Source organism: Phocoena phocoena, chromosome 6, assembly GCF_963924675.1.
Source record: "Phocoena phocoena chromosome 6, mPhoPho1.1, whole genome shotgun sequence".
In the NCBI taxonomy this organism is placed as follows: Eukaryota; Metazoa; Chordata; class Mammalia; order Artiodactyla; family Phocoenidae; genus Phocoena; species Phocoena phocoena.
The window spans coordinates 108,347,525-108,373,139 of record NC_089224.1 but is presented as its reverse complement, the minus strand read 5'-3'; the positions used below and the strand labels follow the sequence as shown (position 1 = coordinate 108,373,139).

Below are 25,615 nucleotides of genomic sequence, written 5' to 3'. Positions count from 1 at the left end.
ACTTTTTTAATAACAGTTTTGTTGAGCTGTAATTCCTATGCCATACAGTTCATCTATTTAAAGCAGACAGTTCAGTGGGTTTCGGGGATATTCACAGAGTTGTGCGACCATCACCACAGTCAATTTTAGAACATTTTCTTCCCCCCAAAAAGAAACCCACAGCCATTAGCAGTCACTCCCCATCCCCGCCCCCTCCACCAACCTCTTAGCCCCAGGCAACCACTAATTTACTTCTGTCTCTGTAGGTTTGCCTGTTCTGGCTAAACATTTCATACAAATGGAATCATAAAATATGTGGCCTTTTGTGACTGGTTTCTTTCACTTAGCATAACGTTTTTTTTTTTTTTGCGGTACGCGGGCCTCTCACTGTTGTGGCCTCTCCCGTTGCGGAGCACAGGCCCCGGACGCGCAGGCTCAGCGGCCATGGCTCACGGGCCCAGCCGCTCCGCGGCACGTGGGATCTTCCCGGACCGGGGCACGAACCCGTGTCCCCTGCATCGGCAGGCGGACTCTCAACCACTGCGCCACCAGGGAAGCCCCCTAGCATAATGTTTTTAAGGTGCAGTGTTGTAGCCTGTGTTGGTACTTCATTCCTGTTATTGCTAAATAAGGTTCCATTACATGGCTATACCATGTTTTTGTCTATCCGTTTATCAGTTGATGGGCATTTGAATTGTTTCCATTTGACTATTATGGATAATACCACTATGTACAACTTTTATGTGGAAGTATATTTTCATTGCTCTCGTGAGGAGCCTTCATTCTTAATCATATACAATGAGATTCACTGATGACGTGTCTTTAAAGCCCTGGCACATACTAAGCATTCAAACAGTGACAGCTATATACAGGTAATACACACACACACACACACACACACACACACACACTCACACACACAGAGCAACAGACACCACAATTTAGCTGTTAACCAAAGACCCTGTAGGGAGTTCCCTGACGGTCCAGTGGTTAGGACTCGGTGCTTTCACTGCCGTGGCCCGGGTTCAATCCCTGGTCAGGGAGCTAATATCCCACAAGCCGTGTGGTGTGGCCAAAAAAAATCCCCTGTAATCCCCACCCAAGCACTGGGTCCCCAACACACACATCTGCCCGCAGACATTGGGAGGTCATAGAAATGCTCAGACAACGCCCCCTGTTCTTTGCAGGTCAAATCACACGTAGGTGGTAGCACAGCAGGGCAGGGAAGGGAGGAATCAGGAGTCCCGGGCCCTGACCCTGCTAAGCTGCTAGCTTGTATGTGCCATCCAGGGGCCTCAGTTTTTCTACTAGAGAGTGGACATAGGGCAGCTGGTAGTTCTGGCCCTTATGCATGGCTCACTTAGCTTCTTTCCGGTTCCCCAGGCCGTGGCTCAGCTAATGATCCTGTGAGTGTCAGGGAGTCACCATTGCCCCTGGGGGCCCCTGTCCCAGAGTGGTCTACCTGTCTGCTCCCAGCATGGCGTCAGACACCCCTGAGTCCCTGATGGCCCTCTGCACTGACTTCTGCCTGCGCAACCTGGATGGCACCTTGGGCTACCTGCTGGACAAGGAGACTCTGCGGCTCCATCCAGACATCTTCCTGCCCAGCGAGATCTGTGACCGGCTCGTCAACGAGTGAGCGGGCGTGGGGCTGGGGCAGGGGCCTGAGCCTCAGCATGAGTTGTGCGGAGAGATTGGGAGCATTGTGTGTGCCCCCCCGTGGGGATATGCACACACGTGGGTATCTGTGGGTGCAAGAGAACACTGGCCCCTCCATAACTGTAAAGTTGTAATTGCGCATGTTGGTATGTGTGTGGAGGGGGGCGCACGTGAAGGAATGTGTTTGCACACACGTGGGCTTCTGCAGCACAGGGTAGGTTTGAGTGTAAAACTGCAGGTATGCATTACACCTATGAGAGGGTGTAGAAACCTCTCCTATAATATAAATGAAGGAGTTATATGCTGTCCTGTGTGTGTATTTGTGTACGCACACGCGTGTGCGTACACACACGATGCACCTGTGCCTGTGAACACGTGTCTGTGTGTGAACCTGAATACATACATATTTATGCACCAGTGCCAGAATAATGGACCCCTGAGCAGGGATCAGATCATTCAGAAAATCTCTGTGTGGCTTCTCCAAGGGACTCCCCACTAATAGAGGCTCCTAGAAGGATGATATACAGGCCTGACTGCTGGAGGTTCAGTCCAGATGCCCAGAGGGAAATTGTTAGACCAGACAGTTGCATATAAAAGTGGGAACCTGTGTGTGACCTGAGAGCCCAACTTGTAAAAACATTCTGAGCAGCTAATGTGGGTCAGGCACTATATTGGACACTGCAGAGCAGAGTTGTGTCCATTTTACAGATGAAGGAACTGAGGTCTGGGGAATTGCAGTTACTCGTGTGAAGTTGCCCAGGTAGTGAACAGCCAAGCCAGGGTGGTGTATGACTCCACAGCCTTTTCCACCAGACCAGCATCTGCTGGTATCTCGACAAGAGTTTTGCTGAGAGCTTGCTCTGTACCCAGCTGGGAACTCCAAACGCCTCGGCTCAGTCTTCCTGTTGGACAGGGTTCTGGGAAGGGCTGATCAAAGTCAGAAGCTGGCTTAAAGAAGATGGGGAGTGTGGACGTGTATGTTTGTTATAGAAGCGTCTACAGTTTGGCGGGGAAGAGCTTGGGATTTGCCATTGATAGAGGCCCCTTTATCACCAGCTGGTCTACCTTTGGACTCCTGGTTGCTGGGGCCACCCTTAGTCTCATCTGTAGGGTAGTCAGGATCCAACCAGGTGCTGTGAGGAAGAGGAGGGGAGGAGTTGGAGGTTGCTGCCGGGGTGGCCAGGGAAGGCTTCAGAGGAAGGGGAGGGCTGTGCTGGGCCTTGAAGGGAGCATGCGGGTCCCTCCCCTGAGCCAGGCTTCCTTCCCTCCCAGGTATGTGGAGCTGGTCAATGCCGCCTGCAACTTTGAGCCGCATGAGAGCTTCTTCAGCCTCTTCTCAGACCCCCGCAGCACCCGCCTCACCCGAATCCACCTCCGCGAGGACCTGGTGCAGGACCAGGACCTGGAAGCCATTCGCAAGCAGGTGAGACCTGGTCACCAGGCACCGGGGATGGCCAGGGGAGGCCACCCTGAGACGGTCAGGCAGAGTTGGGGCAGGACCGGTCACCTCCAGCCCAGGAATCCTGAGGCACCTCCAGGGCTCTCCCCCTCGTGCAGACCCCTCCCCAAGCCCCACGTGTGGCTCAGGGCCCGGCCTAGGCTGGGGTGTGGGTGCAGAGGTGATAATGGGGCTGTGCCCGCTGCCAGGACCTGGTGGAGCTGTACCTGACCAACTGCGAGAAGCTGTCCGCCAAGAGCCTGCAGACGCTGAGGAGCTTCAGCCACACCCTGGTGTCCCTGAGCCTGTTCGGCTGCGCGAACATCTTCTACGAGGAGGAGAACCCGGGGGGCTGTGAAGACGAGTGCCTCGTCAACCCCACCTGTCAGGTGCTGGTCAAGGACTTCACCTTCGAGGGCTTTAGCCGCCTGCGCTTCCTCAACCTGGGCCGCATGATCGATGGGGTCCCCGTGGAGTCCCTGCTGCGGCCGCTCAACTCGCTGGCCGCCTTGGACCTCTCGGGCATCCAGACGAGCGACGCGGCCTTCCTAACCCAGTGGAAAGACAGCCTGGTGTCCCTCGTGCTCTACAACATGGACCTGTCTGATGACCACATCCGTGTTATTGTCCAGTTGCACAAGCTGCGGTGAGCTGCGAGCCCAGAGCTCGCGGGGTGGGGGTGGGGAGGTGCGGATTGTCAGTCCCAGGAGATTCCTGAGCCCCCGGCCAGGCAGAAGGTGGGGATAGAAGAGACAGTCCTATTCCTTAAACCCACTGTTTTGGTCTGACCGGAGCTGTTAAGGGCACCTGGGTCCCAGCACGTTTTTTCCCAGAACGCCCTGGAGTGGTTGTAATAGGGATGGGCCCTCCCCTGCCATGGACTGAAACAGCAGGGGTCTACGAGGCAGCCCCAGTCTGTGTCCAGCTCCTGACCTGTGCCCCCAACTCCAATCTCCAGACACCTGGACATCTCCCGAGACCGCCTCTCCAGCTACTACAAGTTCAAGCTGACTCGCAAGGTGCTGAGCCTCTTTGTGCAGAAGCTGGGGAACCTGATGTCCCTGGACATCTCTGGCCACATGATCCTGGAGAACTGCAGCATCTCTAAGATGGACGAGGATGCAGGACAGACCAGGTGGGGACCCACCTGCCATGTTTGCTAGCAGGGTATCATTCAACAGGCATTGACCAAGTGCCCCTCTGTCAAGTGCTGTCCTGGATGCTGGACAGAAAGAAACAAATCAGACCCTCCCGAGTCTGTGTGAGCTAGTGGGGACAGACGGGTCATTATTAGGGCTGCACAGGGCTCTGGGGTTGCCCTGAGGGTCAGGAAGGAGGGAGGAAGAGGAATGGCACCCAGGCTGTGCAGAAAGCTCATTCTGAGTTTGCCAGAGGAAGGGTGTCCTAGCAGAGGAGACAGCACGTGCAAAGGCTGGAGGTACTGCACGGGGAGTGACTGGGAGATTACGGCGCTCAGACGGGCCGGAGCTGGTGTGGTGGTATTAAGGTAAGGCCAGCATACCCGCCACTCGTTAGGTGATGGGGCAGACAGGCTGGTCCCCAGGTTCGTTGTTTGGAGGAGAGAGCTGATTCAAACCCATCCAGCTGTCACTGGCCGTAAACCCTCTCCCCCACCGGAATGGAGTGGGGTTTGGTTGATGGGCATGTCCCTTCATGACTGTTGGGGGAACCTAAAGGTGACACATCCTCACTAGAATGGCAGATAGGATTCTCCAAAGATGGCTGCAACAGTATCTCCTATCCCACATGTTCTCTACAGTGTGACCTTGTCACCCTCCCATCAAGAGGTGGGGTCTATGTCCGTCCCCTGCCTTTAAAAAAAAGGGACTTCTCTGCTTCCCTCGTGGCACAGTGGATAAGAATCCTCCTGCCAATGCAGGGGACATGGGTTCGAGCCCTGGTCCGTGAAGACCCCATGTGCTGTGGAGCAACCAGCCCGTGCGCCACAACTGCTGGGCCTGCGCTCTAGAGCCCGCGTGCCACGACAACTGAGCCTGCATGCCGCAACTACTGAGCCCGCGTGTCACAACTACTGAGCCTGTGTGCCACAATTACTGAGCCCACGTGCCACAGCTACTGAGCCTGCATGCCACAACTACTGAAGCCCACATGCCTGGAACCCATGCTCCGCAACAGGAGAAGCCACCCCAGTGAGAAGCCCGTGTACCGCAACAAAGAGTAACCCCTGCTCGCCACAACTGGAGAAAGCCTGTGCTCAGCAACAAAGACAACGCAGCCAAAAAAAAAATCAAAAACAAAATAGACAAGGCCGGAGGGCCTAGCAGAGGGCCCCAAGGAAACGCCTCGCCACCCCCCAGGGAGAGGCCCTTGTTTGTGCTGACCCAGGGCAGCCCCGGGCCCCAGGCCACTCACCCCAACACCCTCTTCCCTCAGCATCGAGCCTTCCAAGAGCAGCATCATGCCCTTCCGGGCTCTGAAGAGGCCACTGCAGTTCCTTGGGCTCTTCGAGACCTCCCTGTGCCGCCTCACGCACATTCCGGCCTACAAAGTGAGAGGGGGAGGGGGAGGGGAGGACCAGGGTGCCCTGGGAGAAGGGAAGGAGGGGTCTGCCCTGGGCCTAGAGATGGCGGCGCTGGGATCGGGCATCCCAGTGCTTGGCCTCTTCTGGGATGTTCTGATCATGCTCCATCTCCAGGTGAGTGGTGACAAAAATGAGGAACAGGTGCTGAATGCCATCGAGGCCTACACGGAGCACAGGCCGGAGATCACCTCACGGGCCATCAACCTGCTTTTTGACATCGCACGCATTGAACGCTGCAACCAGCTTCTGCGGGCCCTGAAGGTCAGTCCCGACCCTGGGGGCCCTCGGGCTCCGGTCCGTTCCCACCATTCCCTCCTCTACACCCCTCCTCTTCCCCAGGACACCGGCCGTGCCGCCTCCCAAACCCCAGCCCCGCCTCGCAATGCCTAACTTGCCCCAGCGCTGGCCTTGTCCCAGGACTGTGGCCTGCCCCAGTTTCTGCTCCCCAACCCCTACTTCTGCCCTCAGGCAGCAGGATCAGGCTGAGCCCTGCCCCAGAGGACCGTCCAAGCCCCTCTCACAGCCCCAGGCCTGTCCCCGCACAACTTGGACGGGCCTGGCCAACCCCAGCCCGTACTCCGTCTTCATACAGCTGGTCATCACGGCCCTCAAGTGCCACAAGTATGACAAGAACATTCAAGTGACAGGCAGCGCTGCCCTCTTCTACCTGACCAATTCCGAGTATCGCTCAGAGCAGAGCATCAGGCTGCGCCGGCAGGTCATCCAGGTGGTGCTGAATGGCATGGAATCCTACCAGGAGGTGACGGTGAGCCCCCACCCGCTGCCTGCTCTGCCCCAGACACCCCACTTCCTGCTCACCCTGTGTGTCCCAGCCTCGCCAGCAGGCTCGCAGAGCCCTCCCGGTGCCATGCTTGCTCTCAACCTTTCTCTCCTGGCTCTATACCGCCCCCCCCCAATCCCCCTTTCCCGCTGCATTGCTGCCAGACTCTGGGACCTGGCATTCAGGGCCCTGGGACCTGGCCCCACCCGGCCAGTCCGTCACCCACTGCCACCCTCCCCCAGGGGCCCTGTCCTCCTGACTCTGGGCCTTTGCTCGTGCTAACTCCTTAGCCTGCCCAGTGACACTCTGCTGAGGTGGGTATTTTTTTCAATAACTGCTTTTATTATAAAAGTAATCAAAATTTTTACTGGAGAAAAATTACAGGTATAAAAGAAAAAAAAAAAAAAAACACTGGTAATCCCAGCACACAGAGAGCCAAGATTAACAATGGATATCTATTGTTCTGGCTTTTAGTCTGTGCATATTTATTTAGTAAATGGGACCATTCTGTGTGTACTGTTGTATAACCTGGATTTTCATTTCAACAGCGTCTTGTAAATGTGAACATCTCCCATATCAACAAAACATTTTACGACAAAATTTTAAAAGCATTGTTTCTTTTCTGATCACAAAAGTGAGATACCTAATGCTTAGAAAACAAATTCAAGTAATAGAAAATGCACTAACTAGAAAGTGAAAGTTCCAATCCCAGCTCTCCTCCCCCCGGAGCAGCTGGTTTGAACAAGTCGGCTTCATAAGTGTTGGTGTCAACATAGTGTGAAGTGTTCTCATCCAAGGAGAGGCTGCCCTGGTGCTGACTCTGTGCTGGGGCTCAGAGGCAGTGGTCAAGCCCCATCCCCGAGGGGTAGCAGGACGGGGCTCCCCCAAATACACGGGCTGCACTTACTGAGTCAGCCCCACGGTTGAACATTTAGGTTGCTTTTCATGTTTTGCTATTTCAAATAAGGCTTTGCTGAATACAAGTAATTGATGCTCCTCATAAGACACGTCTAAAAGGAGAATGGCTGGAGCAGTGGGTTTGTGTATTTTTAAAGCATTTGGTACGTGTTCTTGCATTGTCCTCCAGAAAGGCTCTGGTGGGGATATAGTCTCTGTAGGGATGAGAAGGCCCCCTTTCCCACTGCCTGCCAACTCCAGACTTTAGAGCAACAGTTCTTCTTGCATTGAGATTGATTTTATAATCAGGTAAAAGGCTTGTCTCTTTTTTTTTTTTAACGAGAAAAGAATGCTAGTTGAAGACTCGCAAATTCATAAACTCTTTCAAAGAAATAGAAATTCAAGTAACAAGATAATCACTTTTTAAACTTTATTTATTTATTTAGTTATTTTTGGCTGTGTTGGGTCTTCGTTTCTGTGCAAGGGCTTTCTCTAGTTGTGGCAAGCGGGGGCTGCTCTTCATCGCGGTGCGCGGGCCTCTCACTGTCATGGCCTCTCTTGTTGCGGAGCACAAGCTCCAGACGCGCAGGCTCAGTAGTTGTGGCTCAAGGGCCTAGTTGCTCTGCAGCATGTGGGATCCTCCCAGACTAGGGCCCGAACCCATGTCCCCTGCATTGGCAGGCAGATTCTCAACCACTGCGCCACCAGGGAAGCCCGATAATCACTTTTTGACTCGAGAGATTGATGATGTCCGTTGACAAAGGTCAGGGGAAGAACACACTTGCACTTTCCACTGGTGAGGTGTGACCTGAACAACCTCTTCACAGGGCAACTTGCAGAACCTGCCAAAACTGTGAATGCATTTATCTTTTGGCGTAAATTCCACAGTTAGAAATGTTCTTAGAGGAAAAAGATACATGTACATCCTCCCTTTTTGATTAAATAAGAAGTCAGAGGCAACCAAAATGTTTTAGCAATAGGGGCCTGGACCTGAAAGATTAATGTAAGATCTGCCCACATCATGGGATATGATGGTAAATCTGTACATCCTAACATGGAAAGATGGATGGCCCTGCATGTTGATAAGTGAAGAGAAGTTTTGGGCCAATATGGATAAAACCTTCTTTCGCCTCTCCCCTCCCCCAAGTATACATTTGTATTGCCATGGTAGAAAAATCTAGAAGGTTGTGCATCAAACCTTTTTTTCTTTTAATATTTTTGGCTGCGTTGGGTCTTCGTTGCTGTGCGCAGGCTTTCTCTTGTTGCGGTGAGCGGGGGCTACTCTTCGTTGTGGTGCGTGGGCTTCTCATTGTGGCGGCTTCTCTTGCTGCGGGACACGGGTTCTAGGTGTGCGGGCTTCAGTAGTTGTGGCACGTGGGCTCAGCAGTTGTGGCTTGCGGGCTCCAGAGCACAGGCTCAGTAGTCGTGGCGCACGGGCTTAGTTGCTCCGCGGCATGTGGGATCTTCCTGGACCAGGGCTCGAACCCGTGTCCCCTACATTGGCAGGCGGATCCTTAACCGCTGCGCCACCAGGGAAGTCCTGCATCAAACTTTTAACGGCAATTACTTCTGAAGAATTAAGTGGGGGACTTTATAACTTTCTACTCAGATAGTATATTTTGAAATTTTTATAGTAAGTATTGCTTTTATGATTTTAAATAATTTTTTTCTCAAATTACGAAATATATGTATATTGTGGGGGAGAAAAAGGACAGAGTTAACAAGGGTTAACAAGTTAATTAGAGGATTAGGATATCCTCTAATTTATATAAGTAATGAAGTATGGTGAACTTCCAGTATCTAATGAGAAAGCATGGAAGGAAATTATGAGGAAAATGCACTGAGAATACTGTAAAATAAAGAAAGAAAGAAACCCACAGACAGCACAAAGAGTAATTGAGGATGTGGAGTGACTGGAACTTTTCTGTGCTTCTGGTGGGAGTATAAACTGGTACAGCCACCTTGGAAACAGTCTGGTGTTACCTGGTAAAGCTGAAGACGTGCACAACTTGTGACCTAGAAACTCCACCCTGCGCGTGGGTGCCCTAGAGGAGCCCACACACATGGACACCAGGATGCACGTACAGGACATTGTTTGAAGTAGCCAAACGCTGAAGTCTACCCGAACGTCCGCTAGCAGTGGACTGCATAAATAAATTAGAATTCTATACTGCAAATGAAAAAAAATGCATTTCAGCTACTTATAACAAGATGGTTGATCTTGCAAACCTGTGGTTGAACAAAAAGCCACAAGATGCTAGAGAATCTTTCAAGTGAAAGGCAGGGATGGGGCTCTCTCGTGGGGAGAGGGGCTTATAACAAGGAAGGGACATATGGGGACTTCTGGGTGCTGGCAATGTTGTTTCTTGACCCAAATGGTGTTTACATGGTTGTTGAAAAGCTTGTTTGCTTTATAATTATTTGCAAAACTATACATTTGTGTTTTATGCACTCTTCTGTATATTACAGTTCACGTTTTTAAAAAATATTAAAAAAAAAAAAAAAGCCTCGTAGTCTCCTCTTCCAGGCAGCCTTCGTGGACCACCACAGCTCTGGATGATCTCACACCTCTAGAGAGCCCCTCAAGTCCGGCTCCCAAGGCTGACCCTGACTGTGCTCCGCTTGTCTCCTGGCCCCGCCCAGGTCCAGCGGAACTGCTGCCTGACCCTCTGCAACTTCAGCATCCCCGAGGAGCTGGAGTTCCAGTACCGCCGAGTCAACGAGCTCCTGCTCAGCATCCTCAACCCCACGCGGCAGGACGAGTCGATCCAGCGCATCGCCGTGCACCTGTGCAACGCCCTGGTCTGCCAGGTGGACAACGACCACAAGGAGGCCGTGGGCAAGATGGGCTTTGTCGTGGTGCGTGCGTGCGCGGTGGGGGCTGCCTCTCCCTCCCTCCTCCACAGCCCCACTGCCCAAAGGGAGGATTTAGGCCGGACCAAAGGAAGAATTTCCTGGGACTTCCCTGGCGGTCCAGTGGTTAAGACTCTGAGCTTCCAATACAGGGGCTGCGGGTTCGATCCCTGGTCTGGGGAGCTAAGATCCCGTGTGCCGCGTGGAACAGCTGCCCCGCCCCCCCCCAAAAAAAACCAGCTACTTCCAAAGGAAGAATTTCCTAACGGTGAAAGTTGCTGATGACCTGTAGATTTCCTCCACCTAGAGAACACTCTGTCATCCTCTACCAGCCCCTCCACTCTCCTGTTGGGTCCCACTGTACAAGTCACTCCTGCCTCCTCAGACCAAGTGCCCCTCTTATGTCTTCCCAACTGGGATTCAATAAATATCTGAGAGCCTATCTGTTTAACATTAGCCTCCCCACTGGCTGTGAGCTCCGTAGGGAGAGACGCCATGCTTGTTCCTTCCATCATCCCGTCCCCGGCACTTCCTAGCACAGGGCCTGGTGCACAGTGGGGAGTTAATCAATATTTGCTGAAGAAAGGAAGGCACATCTAGTCTCCTCCTTTCAGTTATCACTGGGGAGGCTGAAACCCACAGAGGAGGAGGGCCGTGCCCACAGCCACATGGGGTCAGGCTCGAGCCAGGACTAGCACCCAGGCGTCCTGATGCCAAGTATCAGGTCCGTGGGTGGCACTTCTCCCAACAGCCTCCCAAATAGATAGGCAGATTTGGTCTCGTCGGGATGTATTAACAGGAATAGAATTGCTGACTCTTCCCTCCCTCTTGGCTCTTGGGGGACGTGGCAGCTCTTGAAGCCCTGGCCCCCTGGCGAGCTCTCTTCTCTGCCCGCAGACCATGCTGAAGCTGATTCAGAAGAAGCTGCTGGACAAGACAGTAAGTTGAGTCTTCATGGAGCCACCCTGCCCCTCCCCTAGCCTGAGAAGGGACTGGCTTGCCCCTGGGGGGGTGTCCACATTGTGTCAGGGGACCCTGTCACTGGGTGCCAGGAGCCTGGGGGCCCATCCAGGTGAACCTGTGCTGAGCCCTCTCCCCGCTTCAGTGTGACCAGGTGATGGAGTTCTCCTGGAGCGCCCTGTGGAACATCACGGATGAGACTCCCGACAACTGTGAGATGTTCCTTAACTTCAACGGCATGAAGCTCTTCCTGGACTGCCTGAAGGTAGCGCCCTCTCCAGAAGCCTCCTTGACTCCCACTTGGCCGCTCTTCTGTCCCCATGTCCCCCAGCAACCCCTCTCCTCATGGTTCCCATGGAAGGGCAGTGGGGATCAACTCACAGGCCCGCCAGCCAGGATTTGCTGCCAACAGGAAGAAGCTCCAGAGGTCTTCCCTGACCCAGACGACCTGGCTGGGCGCTCCCTTAGAGCCCTCCCTCCAAGGGAGAACTCAGCCCCGTCCTTCTCAGCACGATTTCTCAGACTCTCCAGGTCTGGCTGGGGTCCACTGAGGTATCAGCCAGACAGAATTCTGTCCAGTAGGATGGTCTCTTCATCCTAAAACTCATTCTTGATTGTCTTGCTCTAGTTTCCAAAAGGATTCCCTTAGACTAACATTTTGAGCTTTGGTAAATAGAATCATGTTTGTCCCATTCATAATTTTATAGGTCAGATCTCCACTCAGCCTTTGATTTTGTGGCAGGGAGCTCTACCACTTTAATCCCTTGTAGTGTGTACCCAGCACTGTCCTAGGTGTACCGGAAGGTAGGAGAGCAGCAGATTGCACCCGCACCCGCCCCACCCCCGCTTTGTCTATCTAGTTGAAATGGCCAGACAGATGCTCATAAAGCTTCTAGGTTACCAGTATCAGACACTAATTAAGTACTCATTGATATGACCCCCAATGGCTCTCATCTTGCCAGGAGTTCCCAGAGAAGCAGGAGCTGCATCGGAATATGCTAGGACTCTTGGGGAATGTGGCAGAGGTGAAGGAGCTACGGCCCCAGCTAATGACTTCCCAGTTCATCAGTGTCTTCAGGTTGGTACTTCTCTTCTTTTCCTTTTTGCCTTGGCTGCCAGGATGCTCAGAGCTCTAGTCAGTGCTCAGTTCCAGTAACTGCTGTTAGCCTAGATTTCTGTTAGGAATGCCGCCTTCACTCTATGATGCGGTCTCTTATTCTTTCAACCCTCCATAAATGGTCCTGTTGTAGCTGTATCTTACCTTAAGCGACCTTATATCCCCTTTAGAAGTCATCTGGGTACAAATGATAAGTGATAAAGAAATCAGTAGTACCTCTGGTATCTGGTCTTTTAGTTGGGGTCCAGCAGCTGGTATCTGAAGAGGGATTTGGGGATCAGGACTCCATTTTTCTCTCTTCTTGGCAGCAACCTGCTGGAGAGCAAGGCTGATGGGATTGAGGTTTCCTACAATGCCTGTGGCGTCCTCTCCCACATCATGTTTGATGGCCCTGAGGCCTGGGGCATCTGTGAACCCCAGCGGGAGGAGGTAGAGGAGCGCATGTGGGCAGCCATCCAGAGCTGGGACATCAACTCACGGAGAAATATCAATTACAGGTGCGGAGTGGGGAGGCGTGGGACGTGGACGTGGGGTAAGTGTTAGGACAGGATGCTCCTTCCCAACAAGGTCTGGTGCGAGCTACTTGCCCTCCTCCTAGTCCTGTGTCAGGTGTTACTAACTGAGGTGTAGTCCACGTAGAGCACAGCATGTAAATGCGCACATCTCACCTCTACAGTTCGGTGCCTGTTTCCTCACATCGACACCTGTGTGTACCCAAAGCCTGTCGTCTACAAACATTTGATACCTGTCCAGTTGTGAAAAAAAAGAGAAAATACAGACACGCAACAGGAGACAAAACGGAAACCATTCATTCCCTAAAAGAGCATCTTCCCCCTAACATTCTGGCGTCTCCCTTTCCAGCAGTTTTCTATGCACAGATTTAATTACCTCCAGTCCAGCTGGCATCAAGTCTTACTATCTCGTGTGTGAATTTCAAGCCGCAGCTATGCACCTCCCTCATCGTTTTACAACTGAGTCACTTTCTGTGTGCACCTGGGCCATCTTGTATCGATGGACATTGAAGTTGAAAACCCGTGTTGGGAGGAACAGGCTCACACTCGTGGCTTTGCCGACACTCCAATTACTGTCATTTCAGAGGAGAGCTGAAGTGGACTCACTGGCCTGGGGAGGGGGTGGAGGTTGCACATACATTTTTCAGGCTTTTGGACCATGACTCCAGATGATGCATAGTAGAAGGCCATTATGGGAAGTGCAGTCAATCTCTTCTGCTTCCCAGCGTCCTTTGTCCCCCACCTCCCAGGCTGGGGCTCTCCTCCCTGCCGTGGTCCCCAGTTTCTGCACCACCTGATCTGTGTTCCTCCTACCTCCCTCATGCTCATGACCTCTCTCACCAGGGCACTCTCTTTGTGGAGCCTGAAGGGCCGGGTGCCCCCCGTCCCCTCCATCCTACTGGCCTGCTCATCATTTGTCCACGGGACCCTTCAGTGAGGACAACCCCCCAACAAGAGACAATGCACCTCCCCCCACAATGCCCGGCATCAAAAGTGACCTTGAGGGAGTTCCCTGGTGGCCTAGTGGTTAGGATTCCAGGCTTTCACTCCATGTCCTGGCTTCATTCCCTGGTCAGGAAACCGAGATCCCTCAAGCCGCACAGAGTGGCAAAAAAAAAAGTGACCTTGATTTTTCTTCCTATAGGTCATTTGAGCCAATTCTTCGCCTCCTTCCCCAGGGCATCTCACCTGTCAGCCAGCATTGGGCCACCTGGGCCCTGTACAACCTGGTGTCTGTCTACCGTGAGTACCCACTAACCCTTTGTTCACTCATCGGCTGAAAGCAGACTTGCCCTCAGGGAGGTGATAATCCAGGTGGAAGTACTATGAGAGCTGGTGTCAGTGTCTGCGTCTCAGCACCCAGCCCTCCACTTTCTGGCATTGGTGGGACACCCAGCATAATGGCTGGCCCCTGCCTCATCGGCAGAAGCAGGCCTGGCAGATGAGCCGGCCCATCCAGAGATCCCAGGCAGCTTTCCTAATGTTTCCTGCTTCCATACAAGTAGATAGTCAAAAATCTCCATGCCTTCTGTAAGGCAGGGTAAGACCAACCCAAACCAAGAACTAACCCCCGAGGAAACAGACATCCGAGAGAACAGGAGAGAACTTGAAAACAAGTCTCACTCATTTCCTCGGAGAGACTCCCACCCCCTCTTAGAAGAGCCTGAACTGTCCTCTGCTCAGTGGCTTTGGGGGAGCGGAAAAAGAGGGTGCAGCACCGAGAGACTTTGATTGCAGACCGGGTTTGACCCCTGGTTCTCTCCTTTACTGGTTATGTGATCTCATGCAGGTTATTTAACCTCTCTGGGCCTCAGTTTTCTCCTCTGTAAAATGGGGATAATAACACTTACCTCATAAGATTGATGTGGAAAGAGAACCAGCAGAAAGTGCTGAGCCCTGGTGCCTGGATACTGCTCAGTCCTGCTACTGGCAGAGTGAATAAGAGTGCAGGCCTTGGGGGAAGACTGCCTGTGTTACTTTGAGCAGGTTTCTCAACCTCTCCGTGCCTCATTTGCCTCACCTTTAAAATGGGGTAGTAACAGTACTTTCCGCATAGGATTGCTGTGAAATAAGACATGTAAAGTGTTTGGAAGAGTGCTTTGGCACATCCCAGCTGTTCAGTAAGCATTTGCCAATTTTTTATTATTCCTTGAGGTTAGTCTTACTAAAAAGTAGCACCTTACCTCAAAGAGGCAGTGTAGCACAGAGGAAGAGCCCTGAGCCCGGACTCCCTCAGACAAGCCTCTAGAGTGACTTTGAGTGGATAACTTCATCTCTCTGAAGCTCAGCTCTTTCGTCATTAAATGGAGATGATAAAAATAGCTCCTACGACATAGAGCTGCTGGAGGGCCATTGAAATGCCCGTGTTCTCCGTGGAGTGTATAGCCCTGGATACCGAGCCCTAGAATGTTCTTTGTTGGAGTGAACCATGAAGCCACCCAATAGGTAGCCCTGGTGGTTCCATCCTGGCTGGAAATATTTTGTTAAAAGTACAAATAAGTAGGTTCCTGGATCTGTTGAATCAGAATAGCCAAGGGCAGTGCTTAGGAAGCTCTATTTTTACAAAAACTTCTCAGAGTAGAAGGTGCTGGTTTGGGTGACATTTGGCAGGGGAAAATGCCACCGTGAGGCAAAGAAGGGAAGAGCCTTTTCCAAGGGGTTCATCCCTTGCTTCCCCCAGGTGGCCTCAGGAACTTGGGCCCCAGGGCTGGGCAAACATGGCTCCTGGCCGGTTGCAGCAGTGCCCTCACTCAGGGCCGAGTCTTCATCCTGCCTCCTGGGAGGGCAGTTCTTGCAGCAAGGGTGGGTTTCTGGGCAACAGGCTGATAGAAATCCCACCCTGATCACCTGCTGTCTGTCCCTATCCACAGCGGACAAGTACTGCCCCCTGCTGATCAAAGAAGGGGGGATGCCCCTCCTGAGGGACATGATCAAGATGGCAACCGCGCGGCAAGAGACCAAGGAAATGGCCCGGTGAGAGACTGGCAGTGTTTCTGCTTGGAGCCTAGACTTGGGGGAGTGAGGGACACAGCCAGGCCCTCTCGTGGTTAGGAATGGCTGAAATTCCCAGGGGCAACTCAGCTGAGTGAGGAGGTGGACAGCATACTGACGTCCAGCTGGGGCCTCCCTGAGTGTCATTTTGGCCACAGTGCGGCCGGAAACTGGATGACCAAGCTCTGAGCGGAGCGTCATTGCCCTCATCTGTAAGCTTTATTTTCTTACGTCCTCTCATCCCTGGGCATTAGCAAGTCAGGTCAGAACTTGTCGTTATTTTTGGCCAAAGACATTCCAACTAAAGAGAGGACACAGTATGGTAAAATACATTCTAGGGATCAGGCAGAATGCAAATGAGTTTCTGAATGTGAAGGTCCCGGACACGGCAGGGCCATCAAGGCCTTCCGCTGCTGTGTCGTTTTCACTACGGGGTCTAAAATATCATCTACCGGGATCTCACACCCATCAGTGCACAAGAGAGACCCTCAGAGATGCTACGTGTCGCAATCAGCAGTAACGACCTTGCTTTCCCCAGGATGCATTCTAGAAGAGAACAGAGTTAAGTTTACCCCAGTTCTAAACACAGCGCAGAATAAAGAGTATCGTGGGGGAGGGGCCTGGAGCTCAGAGGCTCCCCAGACAACTACTCACTAGCTGTTTCTGCAGTTATTGTTGGCAAAAGGCACTTCTTGGGCTTCCTTGGTGGCGCAGTGGTTGAGAGTCCGCCTGCCGATGCAGGGGACACGGGTTCGTGCCCCAGTCCGGGAAGATCCCACATGCCGCGGAGCGGCTGGGCCCATGAGCCATGGCCGCTGAGCCTGTGCTTCCGGAGCCTGTGCTCCGCAACGGGAGAGGCCACAACAGTGAGAGGCCTGCGTACCGCAGCAAAAAAAAAAAAAAAGGCACTTCTTAAACGTTATTTTTGTTTTTAATTTATTTATTTTTGGCTATGTTGGGTCCTTGTTGCTGCGCGCAGGCTTTCTCTAGTTGTGGCGAGCGGGGGCTACTCTTCGTTGCGGTGTGCGGGCTTCTCATTGCGGTGGCTTCTCTTGTTGCGGAGCACGGGCTCTAGGCATGCGGGCTTCAGTAGTTGTGGCTCGCGGGCTCAGTAGTTGTGGCTCGTGGGCTCTAGAGCGCAGGCTCAGTAGTCGGGGCGCACGGGCTTAGTTGCTCTGCAGCATGTAGGATCTTCCCGGATCGGGGCTTGAACCTGTGTCCCCTGCATTGGCAGGCGGATTCCTAACCACTGCGCCACCAGGGAAGCCCACTGCTTAAACATTTAATTGACAGATTGGTCTGAGTTTGAGAATGGTAAAATGAGTGGTTCTCCAACTTAATCTCCCTAAAGAATCACCTAAAAAGATTGTTAAAAACATTCAGTTCCACTCTAGATTTTCTTTTCTGGTGAGCCTGGGAATGTGCATTGTCAACAGGGCTCCCAGGAGGTTTGAGAAGCACTGGGTAAGACTGACCCATAACCTACCCCAGTCACTTTGAACATCTCTGTAAGACCTGAGGTGTGTACCCAAGCTGGCCAGCCTGATGGCAGGGTGCTTAGGAGAAATCCCTCTGCCTGTTCACCAGTCCTGTCCCACCCCAGGCATCCCTTACTTCCTAAAAGGCATTGAGGCACCTCTTTAGCACATGGAGGCTGCAGTGAACACATACACACACACACACACACACCCGCCACCAACCCAGAGGCTTAGTGTGAACGGGAAGGCCGTGCAGGGTTCAGGGTGACACCTGACGGCGGTTCCCAAGGGCCAGACTAGAGTGGGAGACAGACTCGAGATCTGAGCATGAGGGGTGATTCCCAAACGCTGCACGGGGACTTGGCCGCTGCAGGGTGTCGGGCCCTCGTACTTGTGCAAGCACAGCTGCCCTAGCCCTACCCGGACCTGCTGCTGGATCAGGATCTCTGGGTGAATCTGATGCGCAGCCAGTTTGGGGACCACCAGTAGACTTTGGGGAAGAAAAAGGCCTGGGTGTACAGGGAAAAGGTGAAGAAGGAAGATGTTGCTGAAAAAAAGACCAGAAGGTTTTGGAGGTTAGGCCTGAGCTGATTCAGGGAAGCCTCTAACCACAGATGCCCAGGCACTGAGAGGTGGGAAAGGGGGCCTGGGGAAGTAGGAGGGGAGCACGCGGGGCTGATGGCATTCGTGGCCACAAGTACCATTTCCTGGGCACCCCGCACATGCTGGCCACTCTGCCCACCACTTTGTACGCTTCATCTCATTCAGCGTCAACATCATGGTTAACGTTGGCTAACAAATCCAGCAGCCTGATCAGCTGGGAGGGGCTGGGTCCACCCCGACCCGAGCCCACCTTCCAATCCTCTTTCTGTCATTGTCTCCAGCAAGGTGATTGAGCACTGCAGTAACTTTAAAGAGGAGAACATGGATACATCCAGATAGAGGCCTCTGCCCCCACGGCCGCCACTGCTCTGGACCACGAGGCTGGGAGGAAGCACTGTCAAGCAGCCCAGCTGGCAGATCCCGACTCGGGGAGCCTCCCACTGGATGAAGGGACACAGGGGGCTTCTGCACAGCCGACGCTTTTCCTTAACATTAGTGACATATAGATATTATATATATATATATATATATATAATATATATATATATTATATATATATATATAATATATATATATTATATATATATATATATTTTTTTTGGTTAGGAAGTGTGAAGTTTTGTGTGTATGATTTCTGTACAAAAACAAAAGAAACACTCCCTGAGTCCTCGCAGCTTCCTCGGCCATTCTCAAGCCCCAACTCAAAGCCTTCATCGCTGCCACACTCACTCCTACGCCTGCCAGACTAAATGCCTGTAACATTGTGAGTGTCCAGCCCTCGCCCTGTAACCTCTGACCTTGGCCTCCCTTCCTGTTAGGAGAGGCAATGGGCTTTCGATAGCCCACTCCAGCACCCTAACCCACCCACCAAAGCCTGAGAACGCCCTCTAGGTCCCTGGGTGCAGCTGATGGGGTTTGGAGATTACAACTAACCCCACTGGGTCTCCCAAATGCCTTGGTGCTCTCGGCTGTGGGCCTCTGGGGCGAGCAAGTAAGCCGTACCTGTCTAGGTCCAGGCAGTCCCAGCCCCAGAGGGCCCTTGAGGAGTGGAGCTCACAGTGGCTCTGCTGCCCTCTGGCCAGGCCTGCCTGAGGCCACGCTGCTATGGAGGCTGCCTCCTAGTCTCCCACCAGGTCCCAGGCTGTCGAAGGCCCCAGCCCAGGGCTGGTCAGAATTCAGGCAGATTCCGCTGCCCCTTCTGCCAAACATATCCAGAACCTGCCCCCCACCCTGGAAGCCAGCACCTCCTGGGGCCAGGGGCTTTTTCCCCTCACCCCCTACCCCTCATCTGCCCGCAGCACCCACGGTGCCCAGGCACCCCACCAGCAGAACTGAGCCTGCCTCACTCGCCCCTGCCTGCCCCGCTGCCCCGAGGACCCCACACCTCTCTCTCTCACAGGCAGGAGGTCCCCCGCCAGCCCTTCCCGGTGGCAACGGGCAGGCGCCTCCACACCGCTCTCACAGGCAGGAGGTCCCCCGCCAGCCCTTCCCGGTGGCAACGGGCAGGCGCCTCCACACCGCTCTCACAGGCAGGAGGTCCCCCGCCAGCCCTTCCCGGTGGCAACGGGCAGCCGCCTCCAGACCAGCATTTGGCACATCCTGCAGCGGCCCTGCCCGGCCCTCCGGGGCCCTTCCCGCGCCCCTCCCATACTGACCCCAGGCTTTCCCTCGGAAACCTCCGTGCTGTTGTTTCAGGGAAGTGTGAGACACAAACGTATCTTGAAATATCTTGTGGTCCTCCCTTGATGTCACTCCGAATTGCTTCTCATGGCACAGACGGCGGTGAGGAGGCCCCTCTGGAACAAGGGCTGGGGAGCAGAGCTGACTCTGCAGGTGGCCCCTGGGGGGTGGCTTTTCTTCCCTCCTCCTTCCCTGGGCCTGTTTTTGGATTCTCCTGGTGTTTCTGCCTGCAGACAGAGCGGTCTGGATGAGCAGCCCAGGGGAGAGGCACCTGGCCTTTCTCCCCTGGGGTCTTTCGCTCCCAGCTGTGGGAAGGGCCAGCTGCCCTGCGTCCCTCAGCTTAGCAGATGGGCCACGTCTGCCCCTCCCTTCCATGCTCACGTGGCCTGAGCCAGGCCCCGGCAGAGCTCACATTGCATTGCATTACCACCTGGGGCCTGGGTAAATGTCTGTACTTTGGGATGTCACAGAAATACATTTTTGTGCAAAGTGGAGCAGAGTGTCTTTTTTTGTGGAAGGGATGGGGTCTGGAGAGGGCCCTGGGCTGGCTCAGGCAGTGGGCCTTGAGTGAGGGTGCGTTGGGTCAGTTTGTGTGCCCAGCCCAGAGGGTCAACTGCAGACTGGGGACAGGTGGCAGATTGGGCTGGAGCACCTGTTTTTCCTCTGCAGTCTCTCCACACCGCTATGCCCAGACACTGAGGGTACAGCTGGCAACAGACCAACAGGGCCCCCGCCCAGAATGGCTGTCTGATGGTAGAGACAAATGTTAAATACGAGATTATGACCCGGTGTGTGAGGAGCAGGGAGAAGGGAGCACAGAGCAGGCCCCTCCTGTGGGCCGGTGGGAGTATGCAGCAGAGACTGGAGTTAGCTGGGCCACAGCCCCTTAGGGAGACGGAAGCGCATACGTGCAGACAAGGGACAGCGTGGTATCCTGGGCAGGGGAGGCTTCTCACAAGCGGAGACATGCGAGCTGAATCCATCAGAAAGACCGGGCTGCCAGGCCTGGCTGTAGGGGTCCAGGGGAAGAGTGTCCTGGGCAGAGGGCCCTGCCAGGAGAAGACCTCGCAGGGAGAACCACGAAGCCGCCCACGTGGCTGCAGCAGAGTGGAGGGCGAGGCCGCCAGCAGGAGGGGATGAAGGAGCCGGGGCCAAATCCTGAGATGACTCAGCTTCGGCCCAGGATGGTCCTGGTTTACACCTGTTGTCCCAGTGACTATCAGCAGTGACTTCCGTGCCCCTGAAGTACTACTGAGGCTGCACCCAATGAGGGAGAGCTCTTCCCCAAAAAACAGTCTAGGTGCTGGTCCCAGATCAAGTGGAACCATTCCCAAATGTGCCAGGTGGTGTGTCCCCAGTGCCCAGTGACAAAGGCCCTCTCCTAGACCAAACTGTAGCCAGGCTCCAAGCCCTCTTCTCCACTAGGCCTCAACCTTGGCCTATAAAAACTACAGACTTCAGGGCTTCCCTGGTGGCGCAGTGGTTGAGAGTCCGCCTGCCGATGCGGGGGGCACGGGTTCATGCCCCGGTCCGGGAGGATCCCACATGCCGCGGAGCGGCTTGGCCCGTGAGCCATGGCCGCTGAGCCTACGCATCCGGAGCCTGTGCTCCGCAACGGGAGAGGCCACAGCAGTGAGAGGCCCGCGTACCGCAAAAAAAACAAACAACTACAGACTTCAGCGCAAGTGATTTCATTCACTCCTACCTCTGACATTAAAAGACTTAAACACTAACATAGCTTCTAACAGCTCAAGGTCACATCCCTAGGATGACCCTAGCCCCCCCTTAATGTGCCTGCCTGAGAAAGCTCCAGGCTGCCAAAAGAATTTACTGTTTTTAACCAACACCTGATCACAGGCCCCTGACCACCCTTTCTTAGAGCATTTACTAAAAAGGGCTTACAATTGTGAATGCTTTCTCTGTCCCTCTGAGGTGTATTTGTACCTCCTACAACTCAGGAGTGTCTTTCTCAAGGACCTGATAGCCATCCCTTTAAAATGTAATCATCAGGAAGGATCAGGCCTCTGTCTCCCAGTCTCTGTGGGAGGATAGAAGCTGAACTTCAATTATTGCCAGATAGCAGACACAGCTGGCCCAATCAGCATTTACCCTGACCCACTGTTTGTAATTTTTCACTGCTCTGAGTCTCTTCAAGCCCCTGCCCTTCCCCATCTCAACTCCCTCATTCTCCCTTTAAAATACCCAGTCACCTCTATACAAATCAAAGCTGCACTGGGACTTCCCTGGCCTGAAGCCCTGGGTTGGGCAAGGCTGAAGGGTGCAGGTGCTGGCTTAGAGCCGGGGAGACAAGACAGTCCTGTGCTAGACACTTTTATTTCCATTATTGAGTCCTCCAACCACCTCAGCAGAGGGGTACTATTATCATCTCCATTACACAGACAGAAAACAGAGCTCGCAGTGGTTCAGTAACTTGCCCAAACTCATACAGGTAGGAAGAGGCAGTGCTGGGATTTCTGACTCTGACCCAAGTCAGAGTCAGACTTGCACCACGTACCTCCACTCTGCTCTCATCCCATCTGCAATATCTGAAAATGAACAGGAGGTAAGGGTATCACCACGGCGCAACCTTGGGCGAGTCCTGCCCCTCTCGAGGCCTCAGGCGTCACATCTCCGAACCGCGCACAATTCTGCAACCTGAAGTCACAACACCTGGATCTTTGAAGCGTCCAGGAAGCTGTACGCATGCGTTAGGCTGTGGCCCTAGGGCTGGTGGTGGAACCCCAGTGGGGCTGGGTCGAGGCTCCCGACGGCTCCCCGGCTTTCGAAAGTTACCTGGCGGGTGGGGGCTGGGGTTGGGGGAGTTACCGGCTGCGCGCGCGCCGGCCCCGCCCTCGGCCTCTTCAGGCACCTGTGGGCTCGAGGGCCTACTCGGCCGCAGCTACCGTCCAATAGGCAGTCTCCGTCACCCAATTCGGCCCCGCCCACAGCCTGCCTCCTCCAATCCCCGGGTGGTGGTGGGTCCTCTCCCTCGGAGGGCCCGCCCCTCTGAGCGCTTCTTCCGGGTGGGGCCCCGGGCAGAGGCGATGGCGCCGTGGGCGCTGCTCAGGCCTGGGGTCCTGGTGCGGACCGGGCACACCGTCCTGACCTGGGGGATCACCCTGGTGCTCTTCCTGCATGATACCGGTGAGCCGGACCCCGCGCGACCCTGGACCCCCCCCGATCCCGCATGATTCCCTAGATGTCTGGGTCTCACCGAGTCCCTTGCCGAAGCCCAAGAGATCCTGGGATTCACCCAATCTCCTCCACATCCTGAGGCCCCCTCCCCATCTCTCATTCCAAGAGCCACCTGCTTTCTGCCTAATACCCAGTTGATCTCTAATTAATTCCAGAATCTTCCTGATCCCTGCCAGATATCCTGTCTGTCCCAGGACCCACCCGGTGCCCCAGATCCGACGACCGACTCGAGCCCCCTTCTCCCCTGATCCTGGGACCCGCCCGACCCTTCCCAGGAATTGACTCCCAAGATTCCGAGGATCAACTAGATGAAGGACTGGCGTCCCGCCCAGCCCTGTGGCCACTAGCTGCCCAAGTCCAGGCTCCCCAGCCTCAGGCAAGAGAACACCGCATAGGGGAGCAGCCTGTCCCTCACGTCCTCATCCTTGATTCTCGCCCTGGTAGCATTCATTCATCCCATCAACCCCCTTCCACCCTTCCCCCTCTTTACCCATCACAGCCCCCACTCATCATCCCTCCTTGCTCCAGCATAAAACCCCGGACCGGGGGCGTTCTCACTTTTCTCCCAAGACCTCAAGTCTCCTCCACTGCCTCTGCCCCTTAGCCTAAAAACCTGCTCAGTCTCCCCATCAGAAAGAACCCCCCCTCAGTGCAACCCCCCTTCTTTCTCCGCTCCCTTTTACAGTCAAGGGGCACCAGAGTCGGCCACACTCGGCTGTCTGGCTGTCTCCTGCCCCTCGCTCTTCAGCCCCCTGCCTCCCAAAATCCTTCAGTCACCTCCCTGGGCTGGACCCTTCCTGGCCTGGGCTCCCCTGTTGTCCCTCTGCAGCATCCCAGCCAGCCTGCCGACCCTGCCCTCCTCTGTCTCTTGGGCATCTTGGACCTGGCCAGCCTCTCCGCATCTCAGAGCCAGACCCCTCCTCCCTCTCCCCCACATCCAGCCAAGTCTGGCCCCATCAGCCTCCTTACCCCCCCGTCCATCCCCTCTTCTCCACCCTTCCTGCCACTGCCCTTGTCCAGACACGCTCCGCTCCGTGTCCCAGATAAGCCTCCCCTCTGATCCATCTTTTCTCTAGCAGTAAGAGGGCTTTCAGAAACATATCTGACCCTATAACCTTCCATGGTTCTCTATTGCGCTCCAGAGAGTGTAGATGAACTGCTTCTTTTTTTTTTTTTTTTTTTTTTTGCCGAACATGAACTTCTCCCTCCTGCACCCTATGCAGTGGCCACACCTGACCATTCTTCAGACTCCATCTCCAGGCCTTCCCTCAGCCAGGGACACACTTCCCCCCTCCAGCTGCACCCCTCACCTGCACCCTCCTGTTCTGTCCCCGCCGCCTCACTCTCCCCCTCTGGCCTCTCCAGCGCTGCGGCAGTGGGAAGAGCAGGGGGAGCTGCTCGCGCCCCTCACCTTCCTGCTCTTGGTACTGGGCTCCCTGCTGCTTTACCTGGCTGTGTCACTCATGGACCCGGGATACGTGAATGTCCTGCCCCAGCCCCAGGTAACCAGGGCTCCCAAACATCTCCTCCCCCGCCAACAGGGAACTCAAGGCCCCAGTAACAATCTCATGCTAGACCCTGTGCTGAGGGCTTTCCTAGGGAATCCCAGGGAATCGTCTTGCCAGACCTAGAGCCCCATCCTACAATGAGGAAATTGCCAAGACCCAGAGAGGGGAAGTAACTGCCAAAGGTCACACAGCCCCGCCGTCCAGGGCACTCTGCCCCCACTCTACCGCCTCCATTACACAGGGGATGGATCCCCAAATGTGCACACCCAGAGTTAAGCTGGCCCCCAAGGGAGCTACCCACCAGTGCCCTCTGCCTCCCAAGGGAACCCCATCTCATACTGTGTCCCCCCATTTTCAGGAGGAGGCCAAGGAAGAGCAGACAGCCATGGTTCCTCAGGCCATCCCCCTTCGGCGCTGCAGACACTGCATGGTGCTGGTGGGTGACGCAGGGACCTCCGTGGGAGGGTCGGGCAAGATTGAGACTCCTTGGCCTCATCCCTCCTCCAGGAAGGCCTCCCAGATGCCAGCCCTGACCTCCCGCCCACATTGTTGGGTCCAGAAGGGAGCCAGTGTTGAGGCCTGACTCCCTGTGTGCCCACAGCAACCCCTGCGGGCCCGTCACTGCCGTGAGTGCCGTCGTTGTGTCCGCCGATATGACCACCACTGCCCCTGGATGGAGAACTGCGTGGGAGAGCGCAATCACCCACTGTTCGTGGCCTACCTGGCGCTGCAGCTGGTGGTGCTTCTGTGGGGCCTGTACCTGGCATGGTGGGTTCCCCCAGCGCCCTGGGTGGTGGGGGGGCAGGCAGCAGGCACCCACCAGGTGTGGAGAGAGCCAGGCTCCCTCTTCAGGGGCCTCGGACCCTCTCCCAAATGGCCGGCCCACCTGGGGTCCCTGGGGCAAAGCTGCCACCCACACACCCGCCAGCTCTGGGTCCCTCTCCCCCTCCTTCCCTGCAGGTCTGGCCTCCGCTTCTTCCGGCCTTGGGGGCTCTGGCTGCGGTCCAGCGGGCTCCTGTTTGCCACCTTCCTGCTGCTGTCGCTCTTCTCCCTAGTGGCCAGCCTGCTCTTGGCCTCGCACCTCTACCTGGTGGCCAGCAACACCACCACCTGGGAGTTCATCTCCTCACACCGTATCGCCTACCTCCGCCAGCGCTCCGGCAACCCCTTCGACCGCGGCCTGACCCGCAACCTGGCCCACTTCTTCTGTGGATGGCCCTCGGGGTCCTGGGAGACCCTCTGGGCTGAGGACGAGGAAGGCAGCAGCCAGGATGTTTAGGGTTGCTAGAGGCCGGGCCACCGTCTTGTGCCTGAAAACCGGAGGGGCTGCACCCGGGGGCGTCAGCGCTCCGAGGGCCTGGACCTCCTCACTGCTGCCCACTCCTCCCAGGCCTCAGGGTA

General features: G+C 54.8%; 2 protein-coding genes across 5 annotated transcripts in view; both read left to right on the top strand.

Annotated features, from left to right (window-relative positions):
* ZER1 (zyg-11 related cell cycle regulator) overlaps nt 1–18,360 on the top strand; it is a 28,799-nt gene extending 10,439 nt beyond the window's left edge. Inside the window, exons 2-16 of one of the 3 annotated variants that reach the window (XM_065879114.1) lie at nt 1,363–1,614; nt 2,911–3,061; nt 3,286–3,722; nt 4,035–4,211; nt 5,492–5,606; nt 5,754–5,900; nt 6,232–6,405; nt 9,961–10,176; nt 11,068–11,109; nt 11,276–11,395; nt 12,093–12,208; nt 12,556–12,744; nt 13,904–14,001; nt 15,630–15,732; nt 18,113–18,360. In XM_065879114.1, the coding sequence (XP_065735186.1) occupies nt 1,457–1,614; nt 2,911–3,061; nt 3,286–3,722; nt 4,035–4,211; nt 5,492–5,606; nt 5,754–5,900; nt 6,232–6,405; nt 9,961–10,176; nt 11,068–11,109; nt 11,276–11,395; nt 12,093–12,208; nt 12,556–12,744; nt 13,904–14,001; nt 15,630–15,732; nt 18,113–18,170 (2,301 nt within the window). In that variant the 5' untranslated portion in view covers nt 1,363–1,456 and the 3' untranslated portion in view covers nt 18,171–18,360. Of the gene's footprint in view, nt 1–1,362; nt 1,615–2,910; nt 3,062–3,285; nt 3,723–4,034; nt 4,212–5,491; nt 5,607–5,753; nt 5,901–6,231; nt 6,406–9,960; nt 10,177–11,067; nt 11,110–11,275; nt 11,396–12,092; nt 12,209–12,555; nt 12,745–13,903; nt 14,002–15,629; nt 15,733–18,112 lie in introns of those variants that run through there. The other 2 variants (XM_065879115.1, XM_065879116.1) reach the window with 2 other exon arrangements.
* A 4,195-nt stretch (nt 18,361–22,555) lies between these two features.
* Nucleotides 22,556–25,493, top strand: ZDHHC12 (zinc finger DHHC-type palmitoyltransferase 12). 2 transcript variants are annotated; one of them, XM_065879533.1, is made up of 5 exons: nt 22,556–22,655; nt 24,072–24,208; nt 24,573–24,650; nt 24,816–24,982; nt 25,175–25,493. In XM_065879533.1, exons 1-5 carry the CDS (start codon nt 22,556–22,558, stop codon nt 25,491–25,493), a joined length of 801 nt encoding a protein of 266 aa, XP_065735605.1. The 2 variants fall into 2 exon arrangements, with proteins under 2 accessions (XP_065735605.1, XP_065735606.1); XM_065879534.1 differs by having other exon boundaries at nt 24,816–25,004; nt 25,175–25,462.
* Nucleotides 25,494–25,615: the final 122 nt, after the last annotated feature.